We start from the raw sequence: 18,370 nt of genomic DNA on the forward strand, positions 1-18,370 counted from the left end.
TTGCCCAGGCTGGTCTCCAACTCCTGGCCTCAAGCGATCCTCCCGCTTCAGCCTCCCAGAGTGCTAAGTTTCCAGGTGTGAGCCCCCACACTGGCCTTGGTCTTCTTTCTATAAGTCATTTCCATTTTTTTGATGTACTCCTATCACTATTTTTATGCAATTTTATAAAAAACATGCTATATTGATTAATAATATACTACATTTAAATGTAGCTATGAAAAGACTAGCTCAAAGAGCTCCAATCATGTCCTATCACCAGTGATAGAGTACTTTAAACCATGTTTTTAAAAAGTTCTATAATCAACAGCTAATCCTCAATGGACCTTCCAGTTGAGGCAAACTTCCTCTTTCCTGCTCTGCCCTGGGAGACCCTCGGCAGCCAAAGCAGGCTGCAGGCTCACTCCAGGCCACGCTGCTTTAGGAGTGGTCGGGGCTGTACTGCAGGACCCCAGCCCCAGCCCAGAGCTCTCTCCCTGGCTTTCTGCAGCTCGTGACATCCATCTTACCCAGTTCCAAACTCTGCCTTTGACTCACGTCCTGTGCTCTGCATCCTGCCTCCTGCCCGTCTGAGAAAAGGCGCAGGCCCAGTGTGTCCCGGGACCAGAGCCACCTCACTCCATACCCTGTCCCCCCGCCCCTCCTGCTCCTACGGCACCTCCGCAGCCGTCCAAGGCCACTCCCAGGGCAGACCCGGGATGAGCCCAGCACAGAACAGAAAAGTCCAGTTGTCCTGCCTTGAACAATGTCGGCAAAGCCTTGCTCGTGTCCATTTATTAAACCTGCCACTCTCCCCAGCTGTATTCTGTCTCTGGAGGATGACGAATGAGCTCAACTGTCCTGGCTAATTCCAGAAGGACAACATTTGTCATTATCTGAGCCTGAGGCACGGGGCCATACCCAGTGGCCATGCACCCAGAGGACGGCCCGGTCATTTACCTGCAGCCACCGTCTTTTGGAACAGGATGGGGTTGGCCACGAGCACCAGCAGCAGCGGCAAGTACGTGGTGACGTAGTGGGGGATGGCGTGGTCCAGGCCCCTCTCACACCTGAGGGAGGAAACCACGTCATTCTTCTCAGAGGCAAGGCTGTGGCTGAAATACATCTGCTCATCTGGAAGCGCAGATAAGAGGGAAATGCATCAATCTGCTTCTGACTCTGCCCAGAGGAAATCTGACTCATTTCCCGTGTCTGGAACAGGCCATAAACTGCAGGAGGGTCGGGCAGGTCGGTCATGTTTCTGCCTCATACGTGGGAGGCCCTCGAAGGGGGCCACCACCCGGGCAGCCTCTAAAGGTCACTGCTGGGAAAGATAAGAGAGGAAAAGACACTCTGGGCTGGTGGATTCCAGAGTTCAAGGAGAGACGAGGGCCCTCGTCAACGAGTTAGGGTGTTGTTTGGCTTGGCAATAACATGAATGAGATCTAGTCCCTCTCCTTGGGCAACTCAAAATATGCCAGCGGCACCTCTCGGAGTGCATTGTCCTCGTGGTTATGGGAACAATCGTCTCAGAGGTTCGCGTCAGGGCAAAGGACGAGGATTTCTACGGAAGGGTCCAGGACTCACCAGCCACCACAGGACGTGGTAGGAGCCCTACGCACGTGTGTGGCCACGGTAGGAGCCACCGGCTAAGAAACGCACAACGTGGGAGAGCGGACAGGTGGTGCAGAGGACGGGAGAACCGCAGGCCACGGGGAGCGAGGACGGCTCAGAGAGAGGGAGGCGACAAAGCGGACGACCAAGCAGCCTTGCGGCCACAGAGGTAGGGTGACGAAAGCGGGTGGCAGCACTCTTGTTTTGATATCCATGGAGTGGTCAGCCCAGAAAGGGGGAAATGGCAGAAAATGCAAAAGTATCAGGTAGGAAAAATGCAAGAGGCGTCCCCTCTGGCCATAGGAAGGATGACTGTACCACCTTGCGACGCCACCTTCTGATGGGCGCTTTCCCCTCAGCTGCGCAGCTGTGAGGGCTGAGACGCGGTAGAACAGGCTTGGGGACAGAAAGGGAAACAAGACGAGAAGAGAAGCGACTCCAGTACAAAGACAAAGGTAAATGACAAATAAGAGCGTGAGGCCGTGAGCCTCAAGAATGCCGAGGGCCCCGGGTCTCGGGACATGAGGATGCGGAGATGACCAAGGGTTAGGACGCTGACACCAGCAGCCCCCGAAGACGCCGGGAGCCCTGCCGCAGTGGCCCCCACGGGCTCAGGTGCAACTTTGCCAGGAGTCTCCAGGGTGCCACGGGTGAGGGTGAGGGACAGAGACCCCCTTTCCAATTAAGTGCGTTCTGTTATAACCGCTGTGACACTGTGTCTGCCCTGTTAGGTCCCCCAGGAAAGCAGACTATCCGGAAGGATCTACACAGAACTCCCCGTTTGTGTTCACAGTTGACAAGACAACACCAGTTTGGAGACATCTAATTGAGTAGCTGCAAGAAGCTGAAAAAGAAGGGTGAGAAATGATCTATGTCACTGTTCAGCAAACTTTCTCTGTAAGGGGACAGATGGTAAATATTTCCAGCTTCCCGGGCCATACCGTGGTCTCCGTTGCAGCTACTCGGCTGTGATGTTGTCGTGCAAAAGCAGCCGCGGGACATAGACAAATGGGTGCGGCTGCATCCCAATAAAACTTTATGCACAGAAACAGGTGGAGACCGAACTTGGCCTAGGGGCTGTGCCGTGCTGGTCCCTGGTCTACACAGCCCTAGAATCAGACAAAGAGACACCGTCCACCCGTGTTCCAAGTTTACACTGAAAGGTAGAGTACATAGCCTTGCGCGGAGGCTTTGCAACCTCGGGTTGCACGGATGGGATTTTAAACGTGAAGAAATGCCTGAGACGGTTTCGGCAGCCACGTCTGCCTGTCCCTGCGTTGGGGACAGCCGAGCGTGCAGGCAGGAAGAGAAGAGAGGAAGTGCAGGGAGCAGAGGCACAGGATGAGCTCTCCCCAGGGCTCCCGTCCCATGTCCCGCATCCTCCCGAGTCAGAGTGTCAAACTCACCTGCTCACCCAGAGGAGGCGCCAAGAATACAAATTAAAGAGAGGGCGTGAGGAAGCCGCACCAACACGCTGATTCACCTAAAACTTGGACACAGACTGACACAGAGGGGTTACAGCAAAAGCCTCGCACACGTGTGTGTGCACAGGCGCCTGGGCACACAGTCGGGAGGGGCAGAGGCAGGGGAGACCGCTGCAGGGTGCAAGGGACCACGGCGAGCCCTCCGGGTCCTGGCTGTGAGCGCCACACCCCGTGGCCCAGAGACAATGGCCCGACTCTGGCTGTCAGGGCCCCTGTCAGAGAGCACAGCTTGGGCCAGGGACTGGCTCCCCTGGGGCGCTGGGAGTCCGGCTTACCTGAACACGGAGGGGTAGTAGAGCATGGCCGCTCCCTCCACGCACAGCAGGGTGGCCAGGCCCCACGCCATGATGTGGTACAGCAGCACGGTGCTAGGACACAAGCACAGCGGCGGCCACAGCTCAGGTGGGCCCGGTGGTCCCGCCTTGGAGCTACCAGACCAGCTCCCCTGCACCAGAAAGGTCAGGGCCACGCGCACAGAGCAGAACCCCGCCGCAACGTTTCCTTATGTTGCTGCTGAGGATTTTTTTTTTTTTTTTGAGACAGAGTCTCACTGTGTTGCCCGGGCTAGAGTGCCGTGGCGTCATCCTAGCTCACAGCAACCTCCAACTCCTGGGCTCAAGCGATCCTCCTGCCTCAGCCTCCTGAGTAGCTGGGACTACAGGCATGCGCCACCATGCCCGGCTAATTTTTTCTCCATATTTTAGTTGTCCAGTTAATTTCTTTCTATTTTTAGTAGAGATGGGGTCTCACTCTTGCTCAGGCTGGTCTCAGACTCCTGACCTCAAACAATCCGCCCGCCTCGGCCTCCCAGAGAGCTAGGATCACAGGCGTGAGCCCCGGCCCTGAGGATTTTTTAATTTTTTAATTCAGGTGAAATTCGCATAACATAAAATCAACTATTTGAAAGGAAACAATTCAGTGGCCTTTAGTACATGCACAGTGCTGCACAGCCATAGCCACTGTGTAGTTCCAAAATGCTTTCATCGTCCCAAAGGAGGCCCCGTCCCCACTAAGCCCTCCTGCCCTCCCCCACCGCATTCCCCGGCGACCACTAACCCACTTTCTGTCTCCATGGATTTGCCTGCCCTGGACATTTCACACGAATGGAAACAAATGCTAGGTGGCCTTTTGGGCCTCGCTTCTTTCCACGCACATGATGTTTTCGAGGTTCATCCGCGTGGTAGCACGTGTCAGAGCTTCATTCCTTTTCATGACTGAATCCATTCCATGGTACGGACGGACGGCACTCGGTCTGTCCATCCAGCCAGCCAGCGATGAGCGTTGGGTTGTTTCTACCTTTCGGTACTGTGAATCATGCTGCTATGAGCATGCGCGTACAAGTATTGGTTTGAGTTCCTGTTTCCAGTTCTTTGGGGTGTACACCCAGGAGTGCAATTGCTGGGTCAGATGGTATTTCTACGTTTGACTTTTTGAGGAAATGCCGAACTGTTTCCCACAGTGGCAGCACCGTTTTACCACCAGCAACGTACAAGCGTTCTAATTTCTCCACACCTTTGCCGAACTCATTTCACAACTTGGATCATAGCCATCCTGGTGAGAGGGGCTGCTACTTTTGAGACTTGATGTAAACGGGACCCAGTCTGCATCAGCTGGGGAATAGGAAATCCTGCCTACAGCACCCTCTGATGGCATGTTTTAGTTCTCACGTGCTATGATCTGAACGTGTGTGTCCCCTCGAAATTCATGTTGAAATCCTCACCTCCAAGGTGATGGTGTGAGGAGATGGGGCCTTTGGGGGGTGATGACACCATGAGGGTGGAGTCTCATGGATGGGACCAGTGTCCTTACAAAAGGGACCCCAGAGAGCTCCCTCACCCCTTCCACCATGTAAGGACACAGCGAGAAGGCGCCATCTATGAACCGGGAAGGGAGTCCCCACCAGACACAGCCTCTGCCACGCCGGGACCTTGGACTTCCAGCCTCCAGAGCTGTGAGCAATACATGTCTGTTGTTTGTACGCCGCCCGGGCTGCGGTAGCTGTTACAGCAGCCTGGACAGACCGAGACACCATCTCACAAGGCCAGGCGCTCGCGGAGCTCCTGCCCACCCTCCACACCGACCCAGCCCCGCGGCTTGTTCAGCTACAGCCTCAGCCCAGGAAGATGCCCTGAGGCAGAAAAGGTCTCAACCCTGAATCCAAACACCTAGCTGCTTACTAGCAGCACTGCCTTATCCAGACCTGCTTCCAGAGCCTTGAGGGACTCTTCCCATCCATGGGCACAATAAAGCCCTCTGTGGCCTGCCTGTGCCACTCTGGCGGGCCCTGGCACTTTCTGCTACTTCTGTTGCCCTCCGAGGCAGGCTGGCCTGTAAATTATATCTCAACTGAAAAAAGAGCATAGAGCTTTATCAGGGCAATGTGTCCCACTCAGCATTCATTGGCTGAACGTTTATTGAGCAAGAGACCATGCCGGTCGTAGGCAAAGGAAAGACTAAGAATGAAACAAAGATCCTGCCCTCAGGAGTGACCACCGGGAGAAGGTGACAAACAAGAAGCAGAGTAACGTCCCCACCCCTCCCATTGCACTGGGTAGGGGGACAGCCTGGCTGGGGAGAAGATTTTAAGTGAAATCAACTTCAGAGCTGTGATTAATCTAAGACATGAGATTATGTTTGTCAACTAAAGTGGCCGAACACTTGTGAGAGCCCCAGTAAAGCCCCCCAACGATGTCCCTGTCCTGATCTCCAGAACTTGTGTGACTGTGTCCCCTCGTATGGCAAGAGACTTGATGGGATTAAGTTGAGGATTTCTGAGATAAGGAAATCACCCTGGATTAACTGGGTGTGCCCCAAGGAATCACCAGAATCCACAAGAGCAGGAAATCTCTGTCAGCCTCCAAGAACCGGGGAGGAGAGAGTTTGGGAAGGACGTGACCCCCCACTGCTGGCTTCGGAGATGAGGGAAGAGGCCCCAAGTCAAGGAAAGCAGGCTGCTTGTGGTAGCTGGGAGCTCGCGGTGGCAGAGCAGGGAGGGAGGGAGAAGGAAGGGCGGGCAGGAGGGCAGTGCGGTGAGGCCCAGGGCCCAGAACTCTGTGGGCCACAGGACAGTGTCAGTTTTACTCTGAGTACAACGAGAATCCACTGGTGGACTCTTCATTTTTTCAAGAAAATATTGCAGTAAGATAAATCTTAAAGCTTGAAAAAAACACAACAGAATCTGGAAAAAAACTCAGTAAAAAAAAGGTGGTGGGGGGTCGATTTGGGAAGAAATCAGGCAATGACTGTGACTCCAGGGTTTCTGGGGACATGACAGAAAGGGAGGAAGAGAGGCAATTCTTGGTTTTATCTGCTTTCTCTGTACCGCCTGCTTCTCTAACATGGAAATGGATCCAGGGGGGTCTGCACCAAAGCTTGACCTGAACCTGGGGTGTCCCGCCAGGAGGACATGAACCTGACCCAGCAAGGTCCCTCCTGGGCTGTCTGAGGCCTCCTAAGCACGGGGCTCACCCATAGGCAAGGGGCTCCCAGCCCGGCCCTTCCCGAGTTCCTCTTCGCCAAAGGCCAGCGCGCCAGTCCCAGTGCGCGGCCCTCACGGCAGGGGTCTCTGCAGAACCCGGTGGGAACCGGATGGTCCCCGAGGGGAGAGGAGGCGGCTTCCCTTCCTTGCCTTCCTGCCTCCCCAGCCTTGCACAGCGAGTGTTCTGGGACCAGCTCTGTCAGCGATCTCCGCTCCCCCAGGGCGCGGGCTGCAGGCCTTCCCGCTGCGCGGGGGCGGACGCGGAAGCACGTCCCCGCCGAGCTGAGCTGTCGGAGGGGCCATCCAGGTCTATGCCGCGCTCGCCGCTCCACCCGACTTCCGGCACACGGCACAAGCCCCTCCCACTGGGACCTTAACTCCAAAGGTCAGCCGCGTGGGCGAAGGGGCCGGTCGGGGCTGCGAGCGAGAAAGGACGCCCCTCTACAGGGAGAGAGAAGAGAAACAGTTGCACACACCGGAGTGAGCTTCGGGAGGAGAATAAACATTTTGTGGCCAGCTCTGTCTCCTAAGGAGCGACTCCAACTTACTTTGCCTCCCACATTGTAACTGGTTCCGGGAGGGGCCCTCCCCTTCCCTGGCCGGGCTGGGCTGGCAGTGGGCGGGTAGGGAGGTCTCAGCAACGCGGGCTCTTGCCCAGGACGGGGGCTTTGTGGGAGACCCAGATAACCCACGCGGTGGCCTTGGAAAGGCGCGGCCTGTTGGAGAGCGCAGCATCGCTCCTTTCAGGCCCACGCCTTGGGCGGGACAGTGACAGCTCCCTGCCCCCACGGCCCTGCACGATGAGAGTCAGGCGATGCGGGCTGTGCAGGCAGCAGCCACGCGGACGAATGCAAGATGTGAAAAGGGGGCCGGAGTCCGCACCCCACTTGGGCAGGCGGCGGCCGCACGCGCTCGTCTTTGTGCAAACGCCAGGCAGTTTCCACGTCCAGGCACGCGAACGCCCTCCCGGGCCCTCTTTCCTCTCGCACTTCCATTTTCACAGAGCAAGTAGTGACTTCGATCCGAGGCCTGTTCCAGGATCGCAGGTGCCTTCTGTTACTGTTTAAAACCTGTATATCCCACACCTGGAACTACAGTAGTGGTTTAAATTCTAACTTTAAATCTGTCTTAGTGACATTTCTTAGGATTCGGATTAAAAGAAAAAATATTCCTGTGGCAAAGAAAATAGCTCAGCACTGAGAGGCTCTAGAAAGGAATGTGGAGCTGAATCCAGCCGTACCTGCAGCCGGGCCCTCTGCCCTGGAATTGGTCAGGACAGCCCGTCCCCACCCTCCAGCTGCAGGCTCTTAATGGCCACCTGCAGATTCAGCTCCACCCAGGGCTCCGGAAACAAGCTGCCTCTTAAAAGAGGAGCTACAAAGGCTGTTGAACCCACACTCTCAGCCCTGGCTCACATCATCCAGTGGTGTCCCCTCAAGACCTCACACGCAGCCTCCAGGAAGTGGGACTTGTGCCAGCTGGGAGCTGGGGGCCTGGTCTCCATGGCAGCTGAGCACCTGTCCTATCTCTCTTTCCTGTGCCTGTTCCTCTTTGACGGGAGAGCCCACTTCAGCCCCCACAGACGGCCGTCCTAGTCCTGGAAACCCGCCCTTGCTCTGGTCCTTGGGAGGCGTCTGGATGCTTCACGTCCTCAGACGTTCACCTTTTGCGTGACAGTGGGTCCCCGAGGCCACACTCTGCCCAGCATCCTCTGGACTTCAGCACCCCCAGCGGGTGAAGTGATATTGTACATCCTCCTGTGACAGCAGGGGCAATACTCTTCTCCCAGCTTCCCTGTGGCAGTCCGCGGTCCCTCTTCTCTCCATAACTGGCCATCTATGACACCTCCAGTTGTGTTAGAGCTCCGATCCCTCCAACCCTGACTGAGGGGTGCACACACCAATGGTGTGGGCTTCATAGCCAAGGCCTTCTTAAGGGCGAAGGCTGTTCATTGCCTACTCCAAGGCATTCTCCCTTTTTCCCTCAGTAACATAATCTGGATGTCACACAGAGCTGCAGCTCACAGACTATATTTTCTACCTCCTCTAGCAGCTAAGTGTAGCATGAAGCTAAGTTCTGGCCAATAATATATAGGTAGCATTATGCAAAACTCCCAGGGACACTGTTTAAGACTGGCTCAGGGGAAAACAGGCCACTTTTGCCGAGCTCTCTTCCTTTCTGTTGCCTGGAATGCAGGTCTGATGGCTGGAGCACCAGCAGCTATGTTAGGCTATGACATCTTGCCAACGGAAGTCACATGATAGGATGGTGAAGCAGGAAGACAGAAGGAAACTGCATACTTGATATCTATCATTAGAATCCTGGATTGTCTACCTCTGGACTCCTTTAGCATGAAAGAGAAACTCCTATCTTCTGGAAGTCACTATTATTACATGTATTTTATGTAGCCAAAACTAATCCTCACTGACACGCCTGGTTGGCTGACTTTGGCCTTGACTATCTTCCCTAGAGAATTTTCATGACCAGGCATACCCAGGCTCTGTACTGATATATAAGAGTTTGGGAGCTGCAGTAAAAAGGTGTGTCACTCTATAAATTAATATAATTATATTAGAGACAGAAATGGTCTCAGGAGTTTTGTAGGCCTTTGCCCTGAAAAAATATGTAGATATATTAGTTTATATATTAAAAGTTATTTTACCTCAGGAGGGCATCTCAGAGGTCCGTGAAAATCTCAGACCTGTGGTTCTAACTTATTTTGAAAGACAAAGCAGGTCTACTAAGAGCCACAAGGTGAGAACTAATCAAAGAATGGCCGCCTCAAGAAGAGACACCTGTAACTAAAAACGAGCCCAAGGGGCACTTCCTACTCGACTTCTGACTACCTGTCTACATTTACAATTACTTAATAAAAAAGTATGCAGCCACTATATCTCTGTTTAACCCTTCTATTAAGTGATAAATTTACCTTAAAACTTAAAAATTTGTCTTTAAAAGACTTTGTAACCATATGTTCACATAGATAAAGTTAATTAAGGGACCTAAAAAAGCCTTTTGAAATGCGTTCAACTTAAAACAAACTACCTATTATTATGTAAACCTATTACCCCTGGGAACCGATCACTGTACCTATACATATCCATATAAAACTTCACTTGGGGCCTTGTGACTCACGAAAATATCACAAGGACCCTTAAGTACCCCCACTTTTGTCTTTTATCTTTATAAATCTATAAAACTATAACTTCATCTCTGTATATTCTTTTATTTCTATTATTTTCCATTTTCTATTATTTTCTTATCCTTTACGATGACCTCTACCTAAGGGACCCAATTTTTTACTGAAAACATAACTAACTCCCACAAAAGTGGAAGGAACAAGAACAAAAAAATGAAGTAAACACTAAACTTCAGGCCAAAGAGACCAAAGTTTATGATGACGTGATAAACATAAGGAATGTCAATAATTTTAGAGCAGGGATCTACTAAGATTGCCCAATATAGTCTATAACCTGCATATGATCTCTATTTGTTTATTGATACTGGTTTTAACAGTGAATTTGTTCAACAAATGGTGCTGGGACAACAGGGTACCTACATGCAAAAGAGTAAAGATGGACCCCTTCCTCATCTATACACAGAAACTAATTCAAAATGGACCTAAATAGACCTAAATGTAAGCATTCAAAGCATAAGAAAACATAGGTATAAATCAAGGGTAGAGAACTTGTGGCCTTCTAGGTCCTTAAGTACAGCCTTTTGACTGAATCCAAATTTTACAGACAACTACTTTTATTTTTATTAATACATTTTTTTCATTTCTTATATTTTTATTTTTAAAATGAATGTATTTAAAATACCAAGGAATAAAATAAGTTTCAACAAAATAATCCTCCCAGATCAACTGGCAAAATTAGAACATTAATAAGGCATAAGGGCTAAATTGACGGCTGCTATGCTCATGATTTAGTTCTGACGTCCCCTGCCTGACTGGCGCCGCTCCTGCAGGAGGCTGGTTGGGGAGAGGTTATGGGGGTCGAGTACACCAGCCTGTTATCAGCTTTTGACAGTGGTGCACTGTGTTTCTGTTTGAAGTGGAATTTGGGACTAGTTGCACAGCTCGACAGTATTTTTTAATTCTGTCTGCTTAACAGCCCATCGTGTCAAAGAAGACCAAGAGAACACTGAAGGAAGAAAACAGATTTCTTAATGATGACTGGAAATTGCAATATTATCTTGTTTCTGCTAAAGATAAGATGATTTGCTTGCTTTGTGATACTGCAGTATCAACATTAAAGAAATTCAGTGGTTATCAGCATTATAACACTCATAAGGACCACAAATAGTTTAAATTAGAGGGAGAGGCCCAAAAGGTTATATTGCAGAAATGGAAAGATGAAAAGCAAAGGCAAAGACAATTCTTTCAAGCAGCAATAAGACCTGGAAATAATGCCACTGAAGCAACTTATAAAGTAGCTTATATACTTGGGAAAAAAGGGAAGCCATTCAATGATGTAGAAACTGTGAAAGAATGCATTGTCTAAGCTGTAGGATGCTTAGACCCTGATAACATTTCAAAATACTAACAACTGCCTCTTTCAAGAAGAACCACAACTGATCAGCAGCATGAATTAGCCTTCAACTTAATAGAACAACTTCGTGCGGTACTTCAAAAGGAAAATATGTATTATTCGATGCTTGGAATGAATCAACTGATACTACTGACTCAGCACAGGTTTTATACTTCATTCGGGTCATAACAGAAGATTTTCTTTGCTATGAAGAGTTACTCTCTTTGGGCTCTCTTGGGAACAGAACACGGGGAATAGATATCTTCAACAAATTTCAAGATAAATGTGAATTTGGACTGAATTTGGTAAATTTAGTGAGTGTATGTACAGACAGTGCACCTTCCATGACAGGAAAACATGAAGGGTTTATTGCACAGATAAAAAAAATTATTAACATCCAGATTCTCTCATTTCTTTTCATTGTATCTTATATCAGCAAAATCTCTCTGCTAAAGCTACTATTTTAAGTGGCATTTGGCAACAAGTTACAAGTATTGTTAAATATATTGGGGCAAATGCAACATGACATTGTCGGTTTTGTAACATGCTAAAGTTGAATGATGAGGTATTCAGTGTGGATTTGCCGCATCATGTGACTATCACAGGGACAGGTGTTAGTCAAAATTTTATCTCTGTGAAAACAGATAGTTAAATTTTATGAAGAACAGAATCAGCAATGTGAATTATGAAGAAGATTTCTATAGGAATGCAGCATTTCTGTGTCATATGTCAAATCAAAAAGACATGAATATTTCTTTGCAAGGTAAAACTAAGTCTATATATGATATGTGGCAACAAGTCTAAACATTTCAAAAAAAACTACTTTTTTTCAAAACACTTCTTCAAAAGGAATGTTTGGATGAACATTTTCCCCAGTTAGCAAAGGTCATTGATGAGCAAGATGATATATAGGAATCATTTGAAGAACAGGCAGCTGTTATAGACCTATTAATTGTAGAATACAATGAAAGGTGCACTGACTTTGAGAATCATGACATCACACTCTAATTAGCATTTCAGCCTCACCTAGCTGATATCATCAAGTCATTTTAAAAAACTACAGATGGAATTGACTGAACTCTCAGTAGATGATTTTAAAGTCATTCTTTGATATTAAGAAAGATCCAGGTGAAATATGGAAAAATGCAGTAGAACACCCACACGTTCGACAACATGCCTGAAAAATGCTTTCTTGCTTTTCAACCACTTATTGCTGCGAATCTACATTCTCCTGCCTGACCCAAATCAAGATGCCCCTTAGGTCACAAATGACTGACACCCATCTAGGGGATCAACTGAAACTGCAGACTTCCATGCTGCAACCAAATATTCAAGTGCTTTCCAACAAAGAGCAGGCACAACACAGTCATTAAAAGGTTAATTAGCTTTAAAATTAACAAGTAGTTTTCATTTTTTGAAATTACTAAGTACATAGTAGTTAGATTTTTACAAAAATGTACATTTTTAAGTATATCTAATTGAAGTTTCTTGAATGAGGCCTTATTTGATTATAGCTAAATTAATGCGGCCTTCCAACATGAAAAGGTCCCCCATCCCTGGTATAAATCTCTGTGACCCTGGGTTAGGCAATGATTTCACAGAAAAGAAAGGAAAATCATAAGAAAGCAAAGAAAGAAACAGAAAAAATTGGACTTCATCAAAATAAAAAAACTTTTATGCTTCAAAAGATACCAGCAAGTAAGTGTAAAAACAGCCCACAGAATGGGATAAAATATTTGTGAACTATATAAGGTACTTGTATCCAGACTATATAAAGAACTCTTACAACTCAACAATAAAAAGACAAGTAGCCCAGTTAAGCAATGGGAAATGGAACTGAATAGATGTTTCTCCAAGAAGGTATACAAATGGCCAATAAGCACACGAAAGGATGCTCAACATCCTTAGCCATCAGTGAAATCAAAAGCACAATGAGTCACCACTTCACGCACACTAGGTTGGCTAAAATCAAAACAAACAGATAATAACAAGTGTTGGTGAGGATGTGGAGCAATTGGAACCCTCATATATTGCTGGTGAGAATGTAAAATGTTGCCCCCACTTTGGAAAGCAGTTTAGCAGTTTCTTACAAGGTTACACCTAAAGATACAATGTGGCCCAGCAATTTCATACCCAGGTACATACTCAGGAATATATGATGAAACCTATGTCCACACAAACACTACAACATTCATTGTGGCATTATTCCTAATAGCCAAAACGATGGAAACATCCTAAATGTCCAATGACTGATAAATGGATAAACAAAATATAGTATATCCATACAATAGATTATCATTCAACAATGAAAAGGAATTGTCTTAGTCCGTTTAGGCTGCTACAACAAAATACATGCTGGGCGTGGTGGCTCATGCCTGCAATCCAAGCACTTTGGGAGGTCAAGGTCGGAGGATTGCTTGAGCCCAGGAATTTGAAACCAGCCTGGGCAACATGGTGAGACCCTATCTCTACAAGAAATAAAAAAAAAAAATTAGGCTGGCACAGTGGCTGGCGCCTACAGTCTCAGCTACTCAGGAGGCTGAGGCAGGAAGATCACTTGAGCCCAGCAGTTCAAGGCTGCAGCTGCAGTGACCTATCACTGAGCCACTGCACTCCAGCCTGGGCAACAGAGTGAGACCCTATCTCTTAAAAAAATACCATAGACTGGGTATCTTCTAAATAACAGAAATTTATTTCTCACAGCTCTGGATGATGGCAAGTGCAAGATCAAGGCGCTGGCAAATTTGGTGTCTGGTGAGGCCCTACTTCCTGGTTCATAGATGGCACCTTCTTGCTGTGTCCTCACATGGTGGAAGGGGCGAGGGAGCTCCCTGGAGCCTCTTTTGTAAGGGCACTAATCCCACTTACGACCTAATCACGTCCCAAAAGCCTCCACCTCCTAAAACCATCACCTTTGGGGCTACAATTTCAACATACGAGTTTTGAGGGGACACGAACATTGAGTCCACAACAGTAGTAAGTACTGACACGTGCTGCAACATGGGCAAACCTTGAAAATGTCGTGTATGCTGAGTTTACAACGCCAAGCACATAGGGTCATGTATTGTATGATTCCACTGATATGAAATGTCCAGAGTAAGTAAATCCCTAGAGACAGAAAGTCGATTCACGATTGCCAGGGGAGAGGGGGAGGAGGAAACGAGGAAAAGTGATAACCAGCTGAGATTTTCGGGTCATAACTAAAATGTCATAACATTGGACGATGGTTATGGTTGCACAAATCTATGAGTATACTAAAAACCACCAGATTTTACACTTTTAAACACGGAACTTTGTAAAGCTGTTAAAAAGAAAAAAAGGCAAGCAAAGGTTCCAACCAAAGGGGACCTGATTCAAGTGGACCGTGACCTTGGTGCGGGGGAGCAAATGCTTCCTGGACTTGGAGCCCTGCCCTGCCACTGTCCAGCTTCTCTTTGTCCGTTAAGCTCTCTGTGTTGCTGTTTCCCCAACACACGTGCACACACAACTACAGTGACAGCTGACGCCTATCAGGAGCCTGGACGGCCAGGCACTGCGCTTAACCGTCCACACGGACTATCACGTTTACGCCTCCCGGTGACCTCACGCAGTGGGGACCACGTTACAGCTAAGGAAACAAGCCCAGAGAGGTCAAACGCCTTGCCAACAGTTACACGGCTCCCGAGCGACTGGGCCGGAGTTCAAACCCACCGGCGCACAAGTTACTAGCGCTGTGTAATTTCCTGGCAAGCAGACTCCTTCCGCTCCAGCACTCTCGGGTCCCAGACTTAGCACGAACTATCAATACATACTTAGAATATTTTTCCTTGAACCTTCGCACACAATGAAAACTTGTTTACATTCACGCCAATTCTTTTTTGGTATTTCTCTAGTCCCACATTTATTGAATTACTTGTTTTTAAGGTTTTTAAATCCTCAATATTTTGAAACTGCCTTTGGTCTCTTATAAAAATTGAGCTTCAGGCCGGGCGCGGTGGCTCACGCCTGTAATCCTAGCTCTCTGGGAGGCCGAGGCGGGCGGATTGTTTGAGCTCAGGAGTTCGAAACCAGCCTGAGCAAGAGCGAGACCCCGTCTCTACTAAAATTAGAAAGAAATTAACTGGACAACTAAAAATATATAGAAAAAATTAGCCGGGCATGGTGGTACATGCCTGTAGTCCCAGCTACTCGGGAGGCTGAGGCAGGAGGATCGCTTGAGCCCAGGAGTTGGGAGGTTGCTGTGAGCTAGGCTGATGCCATGGCACTCACTCTAGCCCGGGCAACACAGTGAGACTCTGTCTCAAAAAAAAAAAAAAAAATTGAGCTTCAATGGATGGTTCTAGATGGAGGGGCCAGCTGGCAGAGTCTGATGGACGGTGTCTGCCCTACTGCAAAATACTCTGCTCAGCGGTATCTCCAAACTCTCCTCATAAAATAGAACCAGGCCAAAATCCCTGCTTGTTGCCTCGGTGAATACCTCAGCCCCGCTGATCTCCGGATCACCAGGTAGGCGTCGACCGCATAGCAAAACAGCCACCAGAAGCAGGCGCTGTACAACAGCTGGATCCACATCTGTAAGCAACAAGAGCCCAGCATCAACGCAGCACGAGCTGCCCAGCCCACCCGCGGAATAAAGCAGCAGACGCCGGCTTCCGCGGACAGCAGGAAGCAGCCCGTGACAGCTCTCGGGACACGTGTGGGCGCAGACCCTGGAAGCAAGGGCAAGATGTGGCCTGGGAGCGTGTGCTTGTCCTGTCTCCTCAGCCAGATCCGACTAACGGACTCCACCTTCTGGTCCACTCGTGCGCTCGGCAGGTGAAGGTCTAAGGTGTGCGGTTCAAACTGGTGAGAGGGCTCCGGGGGCTTTGAACTGGAAGCTGCTTTTCTGAGAACGAATTAGCAGGGGCAGGAAAGACTCAGAACGTCCTTTCAAGTGGAAGGCGAAGGGGGTGTTGCAAACAAGATCAAGATGCCTCCCTGTCATGGGCTGAGACAGATGCTCCACCGTCGGGGAGGGAGGCAAGGAAGCCGGCCACTGCCACCGAGCAGGCAGCCAGCACCGCGCCGGTGTGCGTGCGCGCGCGCTCTGCGTCCCTCCCTTGAGCATCGCACAACGTGTGTGTGTGTCTGTGTGCACGTATGGTACATATTTATTTATTCAACGATTTGTTTATATGTTTGCATACTGTAATCTATTTAAATATATAGTTCATTGCCAAAATACAGTCAATATATTGATAACTTCTTGGGGGTTTTTTGCCAGCTGGTTTTGACTGAGGCTCTGTTTCAGGCAAGGTGCACGTGTGTGCTGAGGGGTGGAGGTGGGGGAACAACACCTGAGTGTGCGGCAGCACCCCCTGGAAGGTTTGTTAAAACCCAGATGGCTGGCTGCCTTCCTGATCAGTAGGTCTGGGGCAGGGCCTGAGGATCTGCATTTCTCAAGACTCCCCGGGGTTGGTGCTGCTGCGCTTTGAGGCCCACACACAGCGCACCTCAAGCACAGGTAGCGGGAGGGCGGACAAAGCGGGTGGGCTTACCGCACTCCCCACGCAGAAAGCAGCAGGCCAAATGTCTGTTCCATTCACATCGGAGATGCTTTCAACGAAATCTGGGCATGCTAACCACACCGTCGACCGGATTACAATACCTGAGAGAGAATTAGATGGTACTTCGTGTCTGATCCTAATTCAAATCGAAAGCTGACTTGTTGCTTTGTAAAAATGATTGATAGGTAGACAGATAGGAGGTAGGAGGAGTGAATGAAGCAAGAAAGAAAAGAAGGAAAAAAAAAAGGGAGGAAGGAAAAAAAAAAAAAAAAAAAAAAAAAAGAGGGAGGAAGGAGGGAAGAAAGAAAGAAAGAATATGTACATCGCCATGTGCAGAGAGAACAAAAGAAGACTGAGTTACTCAGAAAGTAACTCCTACAGCAGCAAAGCAAACCTGGGGACACAACTGATTTCAACTTAAACCACTGTTAGCCACGGTCTCATCCCCAATTTCTTTGTTTACTTGGCAGTACAAAACCACTCTGCGACTAGCAATCTATTTCTCAGCTGCATTTTTAATGTCCACGTTGATTATTCCTCATATAAAAAAGAATCATTCAAAAAGCACAATTTGGAAATTTTAATAAATAGTTCCCTCATTCTTTTTAAAAATACATTTAAGATTTTCAAAAATTAGCTCTCAATAATTTGCTTCTAACATTTATTATATGTGAGTTCCCCTTGCTATTAGACACAAAGATCTAACACTCAAAACAGTACACACACTCATGGAATATATTATGGTACTTTGTTAGGTAATGCAATAATACCTTTGTTTAAACTTGCACTATGCAACGTACTGCTAAAGGGAAACTGTAAACAATACAAAGCTACACACTATGTATTAGTGTATACTAGTGTACATGTAACACACTACATGACACACACTATGCAATACACTGTTGAACACACACCATGTGATACACTACTGAAAACATGCTGTGTAATATACTACTAAACACACACTGTGCAATACACTACTGAACACGTACTATGTAACACACTACCAAACATTATGTAATACACTGTTCAATACACTAGCAAACACATACTATGTAATACACTACCAAACACGCACTATGTAATACACTATCAAACACGTACTATGTAATACACTACCGAGCACATACTATGTGCTACACTATTAAACATAGACTGTGTAATACACTACTAACCATACACTATGTAATACACTACTGAACACATGCTATGCAATACGCTACTGAACACACATTATGTAATACACTACTGAACACATACTGTGTAACATACTACTAAACAGACACTATGGAATACACTACTGAACCTATTATGTAATACACTATTAATAATATACTATGTAATACCCTACTAAACACAAAGTATTTACTACACTCCTGAACACATACTATGTAATATACCACTAAAGGAGAACCATGGACACTAAAAAGCTTCAGATATATCTTCTCATTATCAAGCCACTGCTAACAAAAAAATTCCTTTCTTCTGTATAGCGCCTTAAAATTTTCAGCATATAGCATTCCTTTGAGCTTAAGAAAAGCCCAATGCAGGCTGGGCACGGTGGCTCACGCCTGTAATCCTAGCACTCTGGGAGGCCTAGGCGGGTGGATCGCTCAAGGTCAGGAGTTCGAGACCAGCCTGAGCAAGAGCGAGACCCCGTCCCTACTAAAAAATAGAAAGAAATGATCTGGACAACTAAAAATGTGTATATATGTAAAAATTAGCCGGGTATGGTGGTGCATGCCTGTAGTCCCAGCTACT

General features: G+C 48.0%; 1 protein-coding gene across 1 annotated transcript in view; it reads right to left on the minus strand.

Moving 5' to 3' along the window:
* GPR143 (G protein-coupled receptor 143) overlaps positions 1 to 17,879 on the minus strand; it is a 28,250-nt gene extending 10,371 nt beyond the window's left edge. The window contains exons 1-5 of the mRNA XM_012656802.1: positions 17,870 to 17,879; positions 16,601 to 16,710; positions 15,541 to 15,635; positions 3,350 to 3,442; positions 937 to 1,046 (exon numbers count right to left, since the gene is read on the minus strand). Coding sequence (XP_012512256.1) covers positions 937 to 1,046; positions 3,350 to 3,442; positions 15,541 to 15,635; positions 16,601 to 16,710; positions 17,870 to 17,879 — 418 coding nt within the window. The remainder of the gene's footprint in view (positions 1 to 936; positions 1,047 to 3,349; positions 3,443 to 15,540; positions 15,636 to 16,600; positions 16,711 to 17,869) is intronic.
* Between the last annotated feature and the right edge of the window lie 491 nt (positions 17,880 to 18,370).

This window comes from Propithecus coquereli, unplaced genomic scaffold (assembly GCF_000956105.1).
Source record: "Propithecus coquereli isolate 6110/MARCELLA unplaced genomic scaffold, Pcoq_1.0 Scaffold52, whole genome shotgun sequence".
NCBI classification, from domain to species: Eukaryota; Metazoa; Chordata; class Mammalia; order Primates; family Indriidae; genus Propithecus; species Propithecus coquereli.